Source organism: Lactuca serriola, chromosome 9 (assembly GCF_051521515.1).
Source record: "Lactuca serriola cultivar US96UC23 chromosome 9, Lser_US96UC23_V15, whole genome shotgun sequence".
Taxonomy (NCBI): Eukaryota; Viridiplantae; Streptophyta; class Magnoliopsida; order Asterales; family Asteraceae; genus Lactuca; species Lactuca serriola.
The window spans coordinates 30,868,711-30,887,049 of NC_136416.1; the positions used below are offsets into that span (position 1 = coordinate 30,868,711).

General features: G+C 35.7%; 1 protein-coding gene and 1 pseudogene across 1 annotated transcript; both read right to left on the bottom strand.

Annotated features, from left to right (window-relative positions):
- Positions 1–5,101: 5,101 nt before the first annotated feature.
- On the bottom strand, positions 5,102–6,002 carry LOC145075496 (myosin-3-like; annotated as a pseudogene).
- Positions 6,003–6,205: 203 nt separating this feature from the next.
- On the bottom strand, positions 6,206–17,597 carry LOC145075497 (uncharacterized). The gene is made up of 4 exons (XM_079021727.1): positions 17,279–17,597; positions 14,810–15,223; positions 6,359–6,446; positions 6,206–6,275 (listed from the first exon to the last, which is right to left on the bottom strand). The coding sequence occupies exons 1-4, from the start codon at positions 17,595–17,597 to the stop codon at positions 6,206–6,208; spliced, it is 891 nt and encodes a 296-aa protein (XP_078877853.1).
- Between the last annotated feature and the right edge of the window lie 742 nt (positions 17,598–18,339).

Here is an 18,339-nt window from a genome sequence, read left to right on the forward strand (position 1 = left end):
TTATGTATGATTGGCATGCAAGAGCGACTGCAGGGTTTGTGGAAGTTTCATGAGTGAGTATGGGTGTAGTAGGCCAGTTGAGGAATGGTTAGCCACTCTTGAGAGAGTAGATACAAGATATATGTGTATCCTTGATGCTTGGGCCTAGGTGTCCGAAATTTGCATGAAAGGACATGTCTGATTTTTATGGTGTCTTACTCCCAGACGGTTTCACTGCTCGAATGATGCTTGCTTTGTGCTTTGTGGGATTCATATTGATGTGAGTTAACTATTAAATGAATATGTTAAGTTACATGTTGCAAAGGTTAAATAATTTTAGAATGATTAATTCAGCCCTATTGCGAAGCTCTCGTTTGAGTCTAACAGTTGTAGGGTTGGGTCTTTTAGGCGGAGGATTATTTAAGTTTTGTTGCATGTAATTGTATTCATGAAGTGGTTAGCTGACATTAGCAGGGTTTTTCAGCAGTTGATGGCAGGGTGAGGTGAGGATCCTAGGAGATCCTAGGAAGTGCTTTAGTACGATTACTATGCTGTTTAGCGGGTATTGGGAGTATTATTATGAGTATGTGATTTAAATGACATGGGATGCTTCTTGATGAAAGTATGGATAGGTGTGAAAGGTAGTATTAGGCCCATACTATTGGAAGCATAATATTTATACTCGAATCGAGGGAAGTCATGAGGATTCTAAGGAGCAGGTTGAGGGTAAATAACACGGTTTGATAACTATGATTCATGGCAGTGTTTTCGTATCTGTTGATCTTTCGTTTATGGTTGTACAGGTTGAGGATGGGTCTGGTGATTTTTTTGGGCCTTAGTGGTGATGTTAGGTTGGGTTTGAATGGTGCAGTCCTAGGTGAGTTAGTTGATTTTGAGGTCTCAAGGGCCTTAATCGAGGAAGTTCCTATCAAGTTGTGGAACTCAAGAAAGAAGAAATTGTTATGATAGGCTCGAGGTTTGCAGCTAGAGGCTAAGTGATTGGAAGACAGATTGGAATGTCACTATCTATGGCAGGGGCTATGTTCTTATATCTTTCCGTGTTCAGAGAGAGAGAGAGAGAGAGAGAGAGAGAAAGCACACAAGTGATTTTCAAAGTGGGAATGTAGACCCAGCATGGGGATAGATGGCTACAATTTTTGGTGGCAATATGGGAATGAACAAGAGGATTTGTGTAGCATGGTTGTCTTGATATGATATCAAAGGTCTGACTTCTTTCGATTGAGGCATGTCAGGTGCTAGTTAATGGTTCCAGGTGGTTAGGGAAGTGAATTGTGAGTGAAAAGTTTTTTTTTTGTCTTTGATATATCCTGACTATGTGAATGATGCCTTTTTGAATTTATGAATGATTCTCACATTGAATTTACGGTTGGGATTTGCAGGCGGAGTGTGTATGGTAGTCTAATTATTTCTAGATAGGAAGTTGGTGTTATGAATGGACTATCAAGATTATTGTTTGTACATCTGCATGGGATTCTTGTTGTTAGGAACAGTCATGATTGGGGAGTTCCTGAGGTCTCCATATGAGGTTTAGAATCTCTTGGAGTTTGCTTGGTCTCTATCTGGAACATCATCTTACGTTGTGTTATACATTCCAAGGGCCAGGGATGCTATGTATCTGGGTAAGCCGGTTTGAGTTTTTGTCTGTTTGCAATGTCAGTTAGTGGTGGTTCAAAAACTAAGTGGGGGAGAGTTGGATATTCTTTTTGGAGGATTAGAGATCAATTAGAGTTTTAGTTTCAGAAGAATGGGTCATTGGGATTGCGGTTCGGGTATGCAAAACATTGGTTCAGGATTTGGTTAAGATGAGGGTGTAGAGCAAGTTGTCAGGTGATGTGTGTGTTCAGGGATGCAATAGTTGTCTCTACGGAAAGACGTTATTGGACAAGGAGATCATTGTTGCCAGTGATTCCATTCGATAACATCGAGGATCAGGTCAAGAGGCGTTTAGGTTGCTCGGGTTGAGTATCGATAGCTGAGGAAATTGTCAACTTGTTGTATAGGTTGATATCTATATTCTAGGATAGACAGTCGTTGGCCGGTCAATTAGTTTTCGGGTTTGGTATGTTTAGTTTCTCATGGGTTTTGTCCAGTAGTGCATCAGATCAAAGGATTAGTTTTTAATGCACTCTCGACCATTGATCTATTCATTCATCATCAATGGAAGTGGTTCTTCAGAAATTTCGAACTATATCAGTTGGAGTTCAATGGATGCACCAACCCATTGTTAAAATTTGTACCGTGTATATTTTGATTTCTGGATATGGGTACCCTTAACGGTTCGTTGTGGAATTGTTGTTCATAGTAGGCTCGATTTTTGCAGATGTCTTTGGTTATTGGAAGTCCGTATGTTGGGACAACATTGTTTAGTTTTTCAGGTGTGGCTTTAGATCTAAGTAGAATCCAATTTTGGCGTGTCACATCGGTAGGGTTGGTATCTGGATTGACCCGACCAGGGTTTTGTCATCATTTTGTTAACTTTGGAAGCTTTTATTGTGCTAGTTGTGTATTAGTAGGATCTGTTCAGTTACAATCAAGGTATGGTATCCTAGTTTCGACCTTTCATTAGGATGTTTCTGTTAGCAGTTGAGGTGTGTCGTTCCGGAAAGATCTTCTGGTACCACGCCCTATGAGTAAGGTTGTGATGAAGAAAGAGTACAGTAGAACTAGGGTTGATTATGTGTTTCCCTTGGGTATTTATGTAGACTGAGTAAGATTGCATGAGAACACTTGGCTCGAGTTATTGGCATGGTTCTTAATTGTTTTGCAGCCCTTGAATTGAAAGGAATTATTGCGATATAAGGGTATGACTATGTTTGAGTTTGGTTAGCAATGAGAGGGATGTTGATTGGGTTCCCGCAAGTTGATGGATTGATGATTGGGTATCTTTAGGCCCTTATGGTGCTGGTCGTGAGTGTTCAGGCCGATAATGGGATGACGAAAATATTGGTATAGTATCGTGAGCTTATCATTTAGTGGCTTGAGGGTATGATTCATGTATAAATGTTTAAAAAAATAAATTTATATATATATATATATATATATATATATATATATATTAATTTTTAAATTAAATTTGTATTTAATATCTCATAATAGAAATAAAAGAACATACACAAAAAATACAATCCATTGCATAATATAAAATAAAATTTCATACTCAAAAAATAAAATAAATTGCACAAATTATAATGTCATACAAAGAATCATTCAAATGTTAAACAAAAATAATACATTGCTAACATGGGTTATACATTCCTATAAAACTAACAAATAATCATACAACTCTGTTTCTTACTGGAAACATTTCATGTTATTTGTTTCTGCCAACGCCTTGTGTACGTATCACCTGCTTAATGTGTACTGGAAAGGAATGCCAAACATGATTACAAGTCTCCCTTAATCTTGATTACTCACCTGCTTAAGTAGAATGCTATTGTTGAGAAGGTTACCTTGCAATAGAGAAAAACACAACACCTCTCCCACAATCACATCATCATTTACAGAAAAAGGGTTGTCAATTACTTTCATTAAGACTTTCATTCAGTCACAAAAATATTAAATAAAAGGGTGAAAAAATAACTTAATTACTTTGGATAAGTTGATCTCCCTTAGAGCAAACACAGCTAAAGCATTGAACAAGACCCTAGGGCCTTCTTCTAATGTAAACACAATGCTCGTCTACAAAATTGAAGCGATAAAATAAAATTTGAATGTTGTTTGGGTAGTTTATATAGGATTTGATAATTTGATTAAAAATACAATAAAATAAATTATCTTCTTTATTACCTTATGGGGCTTGTCAATTCCTGGGATTATATGTTCTCTTGCTAGTATTAGAAAACGAGTTATGTTATCTAAATCATCCTGAACATTCAATATAACAATTGTAAGACAAAAGGAGAAATGTATATTTGAAAATACTATGAGATATGATTTTTTTAATGTTATCAATCCATAAATTAAGCGCAACAAATAGTTACCTATCTTTTTTAAAAACTTTTATGGGGGTATAATGACTGAAATGCCCTTGTATTTATATACATGTTTACAAATATAACTTTAATAACTAGGTGACACCTGGATTGTTTGTGCTAGAATATCAAGCCCAATTTCAGTAGCCCGAGAACTTGCAACTGCTCCAGTGTCTCATATGGATTCCAAGGCTACAATCTATTAAAAAAAACTATTAACAATTTTTAGACAAAGAAAAAAACACAATATTAAAAGTTTAAATGCAAGAATTAGCAAAATAGTTTCATTTATTTGTTTATTATAGCACCCTACTTCATTGATCAAGTTCCTGTGTCATCAACATAACTCTACTAAATTACAAACTAGCACTTACTTTCTTACAATTTTACAAAATAACCAATGACATTGATTTTGGTCTACACAGTTCTCCAATTTTGTCTATTTTAGACATCTAACTCATACTTGAAAAAATAAAATCTGTATAAAACTGATAGCTGTCCTGTGCTAAAGTAGTTCCAACCACATCTTATGTCTCAATGAACACCAATTTATGTTGCATTATTTTCTGGACCATACATAATAAGTTTCAGTTAAATAAGTTCAATTCCATTCATCACTTAATTTAGCAAACTGATAGTTGTCCTGTGCTAAAGTATTTTTAATAGAATCTTCCCTTATAGCTCCATGGTACAACACCGTTGACTAAATCAGGACTTGTAACTGTAAAAACAGGGGACCCATTGGCCTCACCGTTTTGCTTTTTGGCATTTGGGCCTATGCCATTTTTACTCATTACTTCAGCAACCTTGAAGGGTGTAATGATTTATGTATCCTATTTATATGCATACACCTGTTCTACTGTAAACAAGAAAAAATGTAGTATTTTATATGGATAAGATAGTTAGAGCAATTATATTCAGAGGAATGTAATTCTCATTGATTGAAATGACAAATTACAGGGACAAAAATTCTCTTTACAGATAAAAAGATTGACCTCTATAGCTCTATGTCTAAAACTAAATCAAAGAAGAGATTTAAGAAAGAATGTGTAGTTGGGAAAACAAAGGGGTGATCAAATGCTTTAATAGATAGCATATATGGATCGTCATTCCAACTATCAGGAAGTTCCTCAGCAAAAGTGATGAGCACCAAATGACTCGAATCCATAGATGTCAAGAATACTAATTTATCTCCCTGACATGTGTTTCCCTGTAGAAAGTGACTTGTTGATTTGTTCCACTAACCAATCAAACAAAGAAGAATATATCGATTTTGCCAATGCATCCCTTGCGTCAATCACCTGAAATAATTCATAATATTTTTTTTATACTTATTATTATACATACAGATGTTTGTATCTATTAATTTTCTTACCTGGGATAGGGTTAGCTTTTTAATGAATTTTTCACCACGAACTTGCATTTCCCTAGAGGACAAAGCAAGTTGTAGCTGCTCAATCCGACACCCAAGCAATTTAGCAACAGTTTGAAGAGCTGCCATTGACATTATATGTTACTAAATGAAAAAAGAAATATGCCTTAATGAATAAAAGATCTAAATTATGAACCCCAAATAGTATGCATTACCTTCATCAACCACAGGTTCCACATGGTTTTCATCATCAACAAGTGAAAACGTTACATTTCCCAGCCATAAAACCGCTGCAAGCATTTCACAAATGTTTTCTTGGTTCTCTTTGTTGACATGAACAACATCCAAAGCATCCTTAAGTAAAGAAATTTTGTGAAAATGAAAACATAAAGAAGTGTAAGATTGTTGATTATTCATATTTTTGGGTATACTACCATTGCAATACGAAATTGTTCAGATTGCATTGACACATTAAGTAGACTGTTGACTGCTAAGTAGACTGCTGCTGCTAAACCTCTGGTTATAATGTGACAATTTTCTAGATATGTTATATGACTAAAGAAATGTGTGAGTTTTGATAAATGAAACATGTTCTTCACTTGAAAGTACTGAGGGTTTAATGGATAAATCCCACTGAATGTTGTTACTATTTTCACCATTGGTTTTTGACACAATCCTTGTGGTCAAAGTTTGACCAATTTTGAAATTGTTGAAAGGATCTTCTAGAATGTTGTCATCATTTGCCTATTGACATGTGATGAAATTACAAATCTGTTGTAGAAAATGTAAAAATCGAGTTTATAATGCAAGAGAGACTTTACCTATGTGATATGTATCCTTCTATGTAAACTAGAGCCAAATTTCAGCTTAAGTTCATGAGTAATCTTTCAGCTGTTAAACAATCTAGAAGAGACATGATAGATGCAATCACCCTACAAAAAAAAAAGAATATATTTATCATAAAAAAGGGTATTTTTGAAAATGAGATTTCTTAAATAGAGCTGAATAAAAATACTTGCCAAATAATTCTCCTTCACAATTTCCTCTACTGCATTTACAATTTGATTCACTTCCAAATCCTTGAAAGCTGACTATTTGTGCATCTGAAAGACAAAAGGAAACCAAGGATTATAGAAAAAGAAGAGTAAAATTTACAAAAACGCCACTTAAGAATTAATAAGAATAAGAATAACCTTTTAGGGATTGAACCGCATTGACTTAAACCAGTTCTCGATCGAGACAATTCATTAAAACATTAAATAATAACCAATTAACTCAAAACCTCAATCAACGCAAACATATTCATAAAAAGAAACAAAAATTATCAACGATCTAAGCATAGTATGTTCTTTAATGGAAGAATAACCTAAAACAATTACGAACTTGAGACAGAGATTGGGTTGATTGACCATGGTCGATCTAGTAGCCACCAGCAATGCGATTCTGATTTTTCTTCTCGATCGCGACCATGACGATTTAGTACCCACAATTGCTCCAACATTGCAGGTTGGGGGAGGTTCATCATAGAGGGAAGGAACAATGGGAGAAGGAGTTGTGGTCGGAGGTGCGTGGTGTGAGGTTCTACCTAACGGTGGATGGCCTTGCTCAGTCCACCAACAATGTCTCAATCTCCGGTCTTCGAACAAGAACCGGGCGTACAGAGAAAGTTGACTAGAAGTTGGAGAGAATATGTGGAGAAGTTACGGGAACAAGCGACGAAGATGCGAAGCTGTGAGAGGATCGTGCTGGAGATGGGAAATTGGAGAGCAGATGTGGAGAAGTGAAGCAGTGGAGGTTTGAGAATCGAGAGAGAAGAAAGAAAGAAAGGGGGTTTTCCACAAGGATGAGCTAGGGTTTTCAGCCGGTGGAAACAAAGCGGGGTTTTTAATTTTTGGTATTTCATTTCCCTCCTTGAGATGCAACGCGCGTTTCATTAAAATTTATAAAGCGACATGGTTAGACGACACACATTTTATTTAAGGTGCCCTCCGTGTTTTTTTATTAGACACTAATTTTAGGGCACGCAAAAATGCGTGTCCGCTAGGCATCATATTTTTGAAAACTGGCCTTTCTTGACAGGGGTTTTAATGATACACATTGCATGTCGTAAATGCGCATCGTCTATAGAAGACGCGCAAAAGCGTGTCATCTCTCGTTATGACAGGGCCTTTTTGACGCGCATTTGCACGTTGTAAAAGGCTGTTTTTCTAGTAGTGGTTGATACTTTATTTTATTTTTTATCTACATAATAATTATAAAAATATCAACCGTGGTTTCCACGGGTTATAACCTAGTATCAAATAATCGAGTTCAAATGAAAAGCTTTTTAAAAATTACAAATAAAATTAATCTTTTTTGAACGACAAATAAAAATGAATAGTAAATGATAAAAAAATTAAAAATACATCTCTATCCATATTCTTTTAATTCATAGTTTTCTAATTTCATTTTTAAATAAAGAAATAATAACCTCCAATATTCGGGTGTCGGTATAAGCAAAAACCAAATCCAATTTCATAAAACTAAGGTAAGACCAGAGGGAGTGGGCACGGTTTGGCAGCACTCTTTGCCACACAGGCAGGGAAACACCGCTCCTTTATGCGGTCTTGGGTGCAGTTTTAGCGCACCTCTCCGCTTAAATGTCATGCTTCTTTATTGGTTAAACGGATATATGAACGTTGAATAGTCAAATGCCATATATATATATATATATATATATATATATATATATATATATATATATATATATATATATATATATATATATATATATATATATATAGGGTTAAGTTCAAATGAGAACACTATTTAATGTGAGAACGTGAGAACACTATTTTATGTTACTATTCTACTATCAATTTAATATTTATAGTATTGTAGTAATTATAATATGAATATATTCAAATTTATATTGCTATTCTACTATAAAATTAATATATATATATATATATATATATATATATATATATATGTGTGTGTGTGTGTGTGTAGTAATTTAGTAAATTCTAATGTGAATGTTAAATATGTGATTGTTCATATATTCGGTGATGAATAATGTCATAAAGTTGTACATACAAAATTTTAATGTGAATGTTAATGTGTGATTGTTCGTATATTTGTTGATGAATAATGTCATATCGTTGTATATACAACATTCATAATAGAATAGTAACATAAAGTAGTGTTCTCACGTTCTCATATTAAATAGTGTTCTCATTTGAACTTAACCCTATATATATATATATATATATATATATATATATATATATATATATTGTTTTTTTACCTTAAAACCCAACTTTCACCCTTATTTCTTCAAACCAAAACCAACTTTTTATATTTTTCTCTCAAAATCAATAGAAAATGTATTCTTTTTCGTCGTCAGAAGAATTTCAAATTTTTTGTGATGTTGCGGTCGTTTGTGGTCAAATGACAGAGCAAGCGTATGTCACTTTATGCAATAAGGCTGCTGAAAGTTATCAACGGAGAACACGAAGATATATTTTCAGAAACCTTGAAAAAGGCAACCAACGGTTGATACAAGACTACTTTCAGTAGAATGCCACTTTTTAAAGGTATTATTTTCGAAGGCGATTTAAAATGTTCAAACCTTTATTTGAACGTATAGTCGAAGATTTAACGAGAGAGTGTAGTTTTTTCCATTAACGTCTCGATGCTAGAGGTACACCCAGTTTTACTCTCTTACAAAAATGCACAGCTACACTTCGTCAGTTAGCATATGACATCACACCTAATACGTTGAAGAGAATTTTAGGAAGTTTGCTAGGACCGCACGAGACAGTCTCCATTTTTTTTCCAAAAATGTGAATGAGTTTTACGGTCCATAATATTTATGTTAGCCTACACACAATGACATCGTACAATTGCAAGCTCATAATGCTAGAGTACATGACTTTCCTAGAATGATAGGAAGTTTATATTGTCTCCATTGGGCATGGGAAAATTGTCCTACCTCACACGATCATCAATTTACTTAAGGTGATCACGGTCACCCAACGCTCATACTTGAAGCGACCACGTCACATGATCTATGGATTTGGCATGTTTTTTGTTGTTCTCCCGGTTCAAGTAACGACATCAACTTTCTTAATCGTTCACCTATATTTAACAACATACATGACGATCTGCACCAGATTCTTCTTTTCAAGTGTGTGGAACGCAATATAAATATGGTTATTATCTTGTTGATGTGATCTATCCTGAGTATGATGTGTTTGTTAAATCATTTACGTCTCCACATGGTTCTAGACGGAAAAAATTCAAGAAAGCTTAAGAAAGAGCCATGAAGGATGTCGAGCGGGCTTTTGGAGCTCTTAAGAAATGTTGGTACATACTGAAAAAACCAACACTGTTTTTCGGTGAGGGAAAACTACAAGAAATAATATATATATATATATATATATATATATATATATATATATATATATATCATATTGCATAATATGATTATTAAAGACGAATGAAAAGCGATATGTACGTACGACGAGAACGAAACCATCCCTGAGACACAACCAATAGAAATTGATGGCGATGAGTACATGGATATGAGAGCAGATGTACGTTGCAATAATACTTTTCACAATCTTCGCAAGAACTTACTGAAACACATTTTCGGGGTCCAACACATTGACCTCAATTTGGATCCTCTAGATAAACCGGAAGACGAGTTCTCGGTGAACGACTTCATGTAGTATTTTTTTATATATATTTAGTTATTTTAATCATTTGATGTGTGTTTTTTAATGTCATGGTATGTTGTTTTCTTTTGGCACACACTGAAAAAACCAACACTGTTTTTCGATGAGGGAAAACTTCAAGAAATCATATATACATGTATCATATTGCATAATATGATTATTGAAGACGAATAAAGAGCGATATGTACATACGACGAGAACGAAACCATCTTCGAGGCGCAACCAATAGAAATTGGTGGCAATGAGTACATGGTTAGGAGAGCAGATGTACGTTGCAATGACACTTTTCATAATCTTCGCATGAACTTAGTGGAAGACATTCACGGGGTTTAAGACATTGATCTCAATTTGGATCCCCCAAAAGATGAGTTCTCGGAGGACGACTTCATATAGTATTTTTTTTAAAGTTATTTTAAGTATTTGATGTGTGCTTTTTAATGTCATGGTATGTTGTTTTCTTTTTAAGAAATGCAATGTAATGTTTTGCATTTGATACGTTTGGTTTTCTTGCGCCGGATGTGGTGGACCTTCTTAGTAGACTACAACGGATCATGCATAGCAATGTTATATCCCATAGATCTAGGGATGTAGTCTTCAAAAGAATTGGTTTTACCATACAAAAGGGTTTAGCGGCGCAACTTATCGTCCGTTTGCCTTCTCACTCGTTGTATGATGATAACTAAAATTAAATATAATGCTTTTACTATTTATATATATATATATAAAAAAAGGTATTGAAATTTTTTTATTAAAAATTAAGGTTTTAATTGTTTAAAATTTAGTTTTTCTTTAAAAAAAATCTTAAAAAATAAGTGTGGCACCACTTTTTAAGTGTGGTAAGAAACCATACTTTTTTGGTAAATACCAAGGTTGTAAAAATCGTTTGACGGTAGCTCGACGGTCGACTGGTGTTAAGGGATTAATTGCTCTTGGCGGGGATTAATCGAGGATTAATATGGGACCATAGATTATTAATAAAATATTAAAATTAATTAAATATTAATATATCTTAAGAAAAACAAATACTTCAAAATTAAAAAATAAGAAAAATTGTAATTTGGAAATACGAAAACATGAACATTTCGGTATAATATTTGAAAATTTGAAAATTTTGGAGTAAAAAAAGAAAGTTGGTTTTTTGAATTTTTTAAAAATTTTTTGACCTTTTTTTTGACTTTTTTGACTTTTTTCGATTTTTTTACTTTTGTTGACCGATTAATCCCGCCAAGGCCGATTAATCCTAAATTTCCGATTAATGCCCTAATCCTCGACGGTTGGAGAATGCCAAGCGATTAATCCACGATTAATCGCCGATTAATCCACGATTAATCGCCGATTAATCCCGATTTCTGCAACTATGGTAAATACTGAGATAGCGTATACATCGCAGTCTCGTGTGTGGCACCACTCCCTCTGATCTAAGAGGTCCACAGTGGTAATTGCTTATGTGAATAACCCGATTAAGTTCAGACATATGAACCAACATGGTCTCAAGCTGGACGATCTCCTACAAATGAGACTCCAATAATCAAAGCAATAATCTCCTCCAAAATTAACTTTCATCCCAAAAAAATCTCCAACGAATGATACGCAAATCGAAAAATAAACTTTTGCAAATAAAACGTCCATTAAAAATATGAGTAAAGAGATACACAAATAACATCAACGTATAGCCAAAAACTAAATGCACAAATAACATTAGCGTATAGCCAAAAACTAAACTCTTAATCTGAATTTTGTTATTTTGTTATATAGTTCATTCAGTATTTGATCGATACAAAATTACAAACGTCCAACTTTATTTTCTTTATATATTTTCTCCTTAGACATAGTATTAAATAATCAACAGAGAGCATTTAGCGAACATCAGACCATAGTCGGCGTGTGTGTAGGAAAAGAAGAAAGAAAGTAATTATTCATGGCATCAAATATAGCTACGGACGGAAGGGCCCCGCCGGTGTGCAGGTGGTGCTGCAGTTCTGCCACCACGTGAACACTCTCCGCAACCAGGTTTTTGTTATCGTATCTTCATCGGAATCTGTGCATGCAACATAATTCCTCTTCAATTCATTTTATGTAGTTATCTAATTTCTTATAAAGTAATATATGAGAAATTCCACTCTTGAGTTTTTTATTAATACTATTTTTCTTTTAAATCTTTTTCGATCAAATTTAAGGTAATTGGGGGTTTAAAAATTGGCATGATTAAAGAGATAAAAAGGCAATCTGGAAATGTTGTCATGTTAACACGGCACACACGAGGGTTGTGTTGTGTGTCAGGTAGCCGGCTCGGCCGACCCCTCTACATGAGGCCCACGTCCAACCAACATACGTACATCTTGAATTCTCAATTCTCAAATAAATCAACTTTACAAATTAAACTATGAGAATATTACTTGAGAGGGTAGTTTGTAAATTGTTTATTTATGTGTACATCTGTATGGATCATAGTTTATCGATACGAGGTTGGAATTTTTTTTTTTCACATTGGTAGTTGTTTGTAGATGGCAATCTAAGAAATGATAATATATTTTATAAGTTTGTTTATTATAATATTATATTTTTATTTTATTTTAAAGCAATATGTTAAAAAAAAAACCTATTATAGTCGTGTACCCAAGTCATCTAAACATAAATGAATATTGTTAGTACAACTGTTGTTATAATAATATAACTAGGTTAAAATCTATGTAATATATTGATTGAGAAATTAAAATATTAAATAATACATAGTGACTTGGCATAAAAGAGTAAACGACGCCCAAGTATTGTTAGGCTGGAGGAGTTGTGCCACCGAAACCACACTCTCTCTCTTATCACATAAGCGTCACATTATTTTTTATCATACAAGTGTGGTTTCTTGTCACACCAAGGGAGTGGTGCCACATTTTTTCCCTTTTTTTAGCTATTTTAATTAAAACTTATTTTTTAATAAAAAAACATAAATTTTCATTACTTGAAAATTAAAAAAAAAAAACATTACATTGAAAATTAAAAAAACATTACATTGCATTAAAAAAACGAAAAATACACACCACATTAAAATAATCTTAGAAACTTAAAAAAAGACAAAACTGCACAAATGGTCCCTGTGGTATGTCTAAAATTGTCACTTTGGTCCAAAAAGGTTTGGACTAGCACCACAGTTCCAAAGTTTTCATTTTGTCGCGAGTTTGGTCCAATCTGTTTTGAATTTTTATAAAATGACGATTTTGCCCTTTGTGTTTTCATTATTTATTTATTTTTTAAATTACAAAAACTAAAAAAGGAAAAAACAATCTATTTGTATTATTACCCCCACCCCATATTTTTCTCTCTCCCATTCAGAAAAAGGAAACACCACCAGATTCTGGTGGCTGCCGGAGCACCGTCGTCCGACCACTAAAACCACCGTCGAGGTTGGAACCCTAGAACTATCCGGCGCCGACTTCGTCGGAGAAAAAAACTGAGGTCTGAACCTCCAGAGACAATCATTCTTCTTTCTTGTTGCTGCTACGATGGTCATCTCTCTCGCTTTCTCTCCCTTCTACTGTTATGAACCGCCTGTCGGACCATCCAAATCACCACCGATGACGAAGATCTAAACATCTCGCCACCACGACGGAGATCTAGATTTGATGGTTGTTTGACAAGAAAGAGAGAGAGAAAGAGGGTGAAAACAGATCTGAAAACTTAGGGTTTCATAAAACTAGAAGGGTGGCGGCGCTAGGGCTTTTGCTATGTAGACACCTCGTCGGAGAAGAAGAGAGACGAGCGGTTTGATGGTTCCGACGTCTGAAACTAAAGTTTTATCGAGCCATAAACGTTATCGTCATCGCCGATGACGAACAGGTCGAAGGCGTCATCAAATGAGAAGATAAAAGACAAAGGAGATGATGGTTCCGACGAAAAGCAAATAGAAAGAGGGAGAGATTGAGTCCGGTTTCCGACAGATCTACGTCGTCCTTAGGAGGGTTTCTTGTTCGCCGGAAAAACGATTTCTCAGATTTTGCAACTGATTTCTCAATTTTTGGCAAACCCGAATCAGTTCATCTATCTTCTCAGTTCGTCCTTCGCCCTTTCTTAAATCTATGGCACCAGAAACCCTAGCCTCAAATATCGAAACCCGCTTCGTCGGAAGCCTCCATCGCCGGTGGTGGTGGCTGGTGGTGAAGGAGATGAGCAACTTTTTGTGTGAAACGAGAGAGAGAGAGAGAGAGAGAGAGAGAGAGAGTTTGCATTTTATTTTCTTTTTTCCGTCATAAAAATTATAAAAATAAAATAAAAAAGGAAGATTTTCTTTTTTATTTTTCTTTTAATCAGAAAAAATCTTTAAATAATAAAAAAACTGAAAAAGGAAAAGGCAAGGGCAAATTCGTCATTATGAAAAAGTTCATAGCAAATTGGACCAAACTCGCAACAAAATGAAAAGTTTGGACCTCTGGTGCTAGTCCAAACATTTTTGGACCAAAGTGGCAATTTTGAGTAAACCACATGGACCATTTGTGCAGTTTAGTCTTAAAAAAACACAAATAAAATAACTAAAAAAAACTACATAAAGTCGTTCACTAAGAAACTCGTCTTCGGAGTCATCCGGTGGATCCAAATTAAGGTTAATGTTTTGAACCCCGTAAATGTGTTCCACCAATTCATGCGAAGATTGTGAAATGTTTCAGTGCAACGTATCTCTGCTCTCCTAGTCATATACTCTTCGCCACCAATTTTTATTGGTTGTGTCTGTGGTATGGTTTATTCCTCGTCAAACGCACATATCGCTCTTCCTTCGTCTTCAATAATCATGTTATGCAATATGAGACATGTATACATGCTTTCTTGAAGTTTTTCCTCGCCTAAATTAACTGCTGGTTTTTTCAATATGAACCATCGTTTCTTCAGAGCTCCAAAAGCACGCTCAACATCCTTCCTAGCTCTTTCTTGAACTCTCTTGAATTTTTTTCTTCTAGAACCATGTGGACACATAAACGATTTAACAAACACAGCATACTTAGGATAGATTCCATCGACCATATAATAACCATAATTATATGGCGTTCCACGCACTTCAAAAGAAGAATCTGGTGCTGATCCATCGTATATGTTGTTAAATATAGGTGAACGATTAAGAACGTTGATGTCGTTAACCGAACCAGGAGAACCAAAAAAAGCATGCCAAATCCACAGATCTTGTGTAACACCGTAAAAATTAAAACAATTTTTCACATTTTCAAAACACATTTTTCATTCACAATTTTTAATAAAATCTCATTGTATCATATCTCTGTTCCATAAAACATTTCCCAAGATTGAAATACATAAAAATCCATGTGTGTGTATGAATCATGCCAACACCTTCCCGCGATCGTCACTAGTACCTGAAACACATAACACATAACACTGTAAGCATAAATGCTTAGTGAGTTCCCCAAAATACCTCTCTAACACATATTAGCCACTCGAGGCTATAACTCTGTTTGACCCTCTGGTCAATGTGTCTCAGTAGGACCCTCCAGTCCCAACTCTCTGTGGGCCCTCTGGCCCTAACTATGTGGACCCAAAGGTCCTAGCTCTAAGGACCCACTGGTCCTAACTCTGTAAACTCTGAATCATGAAAATCACATATCACAATAATCATAACACATAAATAGCATGCAATACACTGGCACGTAACTCTGAAATACACTGTCACATACTCTAGTAAAGTATAGTGAGAAGACTCACCTCTAGTAACTCGGTAAATGTCTGACTCGGTAAACGCTGGTCTAGCCTCCGCCTAATCACATGAAATAAATAGCCTATTTAATATAACTCTCAAAAGCTAGACTATGTCCTCTTATGACACTCTCAGAAGGATAAAAGACCATTTTACCCCTCTCATAACTCAAAAGGCCCCACAATCGACCATACCCTAAAAGTCAACCAAAAGTCAACTTTTCAGGTTACGCTGCACGTACTAGATGTGTATGCTGAGCGTACCCGACTGCCTCTCAGAATCGAGGAACGCCACCCAGTACGCGACGCGTACTGGGATTACGCCCGGCGTACTCCCCTGCTTTAGTACTTTAGCTCTTGAGGTCTTAAACAGTTAAGACCCACGTCTAACTTATAGATCTAAGCACTTCTAAGCCTCTTAATCCATAAAGTTGATGACTTTAAGCCTTTGCATGGCTGAACAAGTCACCAACTCCCATAATATTCCATTCTCTAACTCTAGAAGGCTTATTACTCAAGCATGACCCCAAATCAACAACCAAGATGGAAACTTTATGGATCTAAACCACTAATACAACTGAAAAGGGACAGATCTCGGACCATGGAGCACCTTACACTCATAAAGTCTCCACCTTTAGGGTTTTTAACCCTAGAAATGACACATGCAACAACAAACCAAAAGAAGAGGAAAGTTTTGAACTCTATACCTCTAAGTGTAGTCCCTTTCTCTGTAGATCTCAGATCCAAATTTTCACTTCAAGCTTTAGCCTCCAAAAGCTCCTTTCCTTCTTCTTCACTAAGTCACCAATGCACTATTAGCTCCAACAACACTCACACACTCACAAAGAACGATGGGAGGCTCTCTCTTATGGTTTCATTCACTGATATGGAGGCTGAGAAATGAGCCTTAACACCCTTTAAATAGTACACAAGTCAGATTAGGGTTTTTCACCTGGGCCGGGTACGCCCGACGTAACTCTAGGTACGCCCAGCGTACCTTGGCGACTCCGCGTTCAAAATAAGCGCATGAGTACGCGCAGCGTACTCCTGAGTATGCCCAGCATACTCATTTGCCTCATATTTTCCTCTAAAGGGCTAAACTTGACAACAAGAGAAAAGAAAGAGGATTGAATAATTGTACCTGAATCTTGGGATGTTACATCTTGTGATGCAACTGCTTCTAGTATGACTGTTGGGTGACCATGATCACCTCAGGTAAATTGCCCATGATATGACGTAGGGCAAATTTTCCCATGCCCAATGGAGACAATCTAAGCTTCCTAACATTCCAGGAAACCCATGCACACTAGCATGATGAGCTTGCAATTGCAAGATGTCATTACGTGTAGGCTTACGTAAATATTTAGGACCATAAAATTGAATCACAGTTTTGCAGAAATAGTGGAGACTGTCTCGTGCGGTCCTAACAGACATCCTAAAACTTTCGTCTAACGCATCAGGCGAAATGCCATATGCTAACTAACGAAACGCGGCCGTGCATTTTTGTAAGGGAGTGAAACCGGGTGTACCTCTAGCATCGTAGCCTTGTTGAAAAAAACTGCATTCTGTCGTTACATCTTTAACTATACATTCGTATAAACCTTTGAACATTCTGAAGCGCCTACAAAAATAATACCATTGATTAGTAGCATTCTCTTGAAAATAGTCTTGCACCAAACGTTGGTTGGCTTCTTCACGATTTATGAAAATATATCTTCGTGTTCTCTGTTGAGAACTTGCAGCTGCGTTATTGCATAAAGCATCGCGTGTTTGTTCCGCCATTTGAGCACACGCAACAGCGACATCAAAAATAGTATGAAATTCTTTAGAAGATGAAGAAGATGACATCTTTGAGAGAAATTGGTAATTTTTTTTAGAATTTGAGAGAGAAGGGTTTGTATTGTGTGAAAAAATGAAAGTGTTTGTGTATATATAGGAAAGAAAGGCAAAAAGGAAGAATATATATATATATATATATATATATATATATATATATATATATATATATATATAAAGCGCAAAAGGACCGTTCAACGGTCAAACTTTCACCAGCCAATCACGTGTCGCGGTCATCTAGAGCCGTAGTGCGGCCAAAACCGCATAAAACCGCATTCTGGGGGCGGTGTGTGCGGCTGAGGGGGCACAAACCGCGGCCCCAAACCGCAGCCACACCCTCCAGCCTAATAAGTTTCAAATCCAAAGCAATATTTCGAATCGGTATGAAGGTTCACCCGAAGCATCAAAGTAAAAGTTAAAAATTGTTGTTCACCCGAACTGGTTTATAGTGAATAAACTGTTCAAGTTGGGAATCGTTGGTGTTTTTACTTTCTTTACAACTATACAACATTTGTGTTTTGTAGGGTATAAAGTTTGTGTGTAATTTTTTTGGTATGTCCTAATACCCGATCAATTTTCACTGAATATAGTCATTGTTGTGTGTTAGATTAACTATATACAAATATGTATGCTACAACTTTTGTGTTGCGTTGTAACACCCCAAAGTTTGGAAAGCCAAGAAAAGAAAGAAAACCTCAAGTTTAGGGGAGACTCGGCGAGTCCAAGGAGGGACTCGGCGAGTCCGAGCGGGAAC

Excerpts from the sequence above, each read along its gene's own strand:
- LOC145075497 (XM_079021727.1), bottom strand. The coding sequence starts at position 17,597 with ATGTCATCTTCTTCATCTTCTAAAGAATTTCATACTATTTTTGATGTC. Across the intron at positions 15,224-17,278 it reads ACAAGGCTACGATGCTAGAG|ATCTGTGGATTTGGCATGCT; the intron begins GTACACCCGGTT and ends GTGTTACACAAG. Across the intron at positions 6,447-14,809 it reads AGACGAAGGAAGAGCGATAT|ATGCACAAATAGTCAGCTTT; the intron begins GTGCGTTTGACG and ends TTTGTCTTTCAG.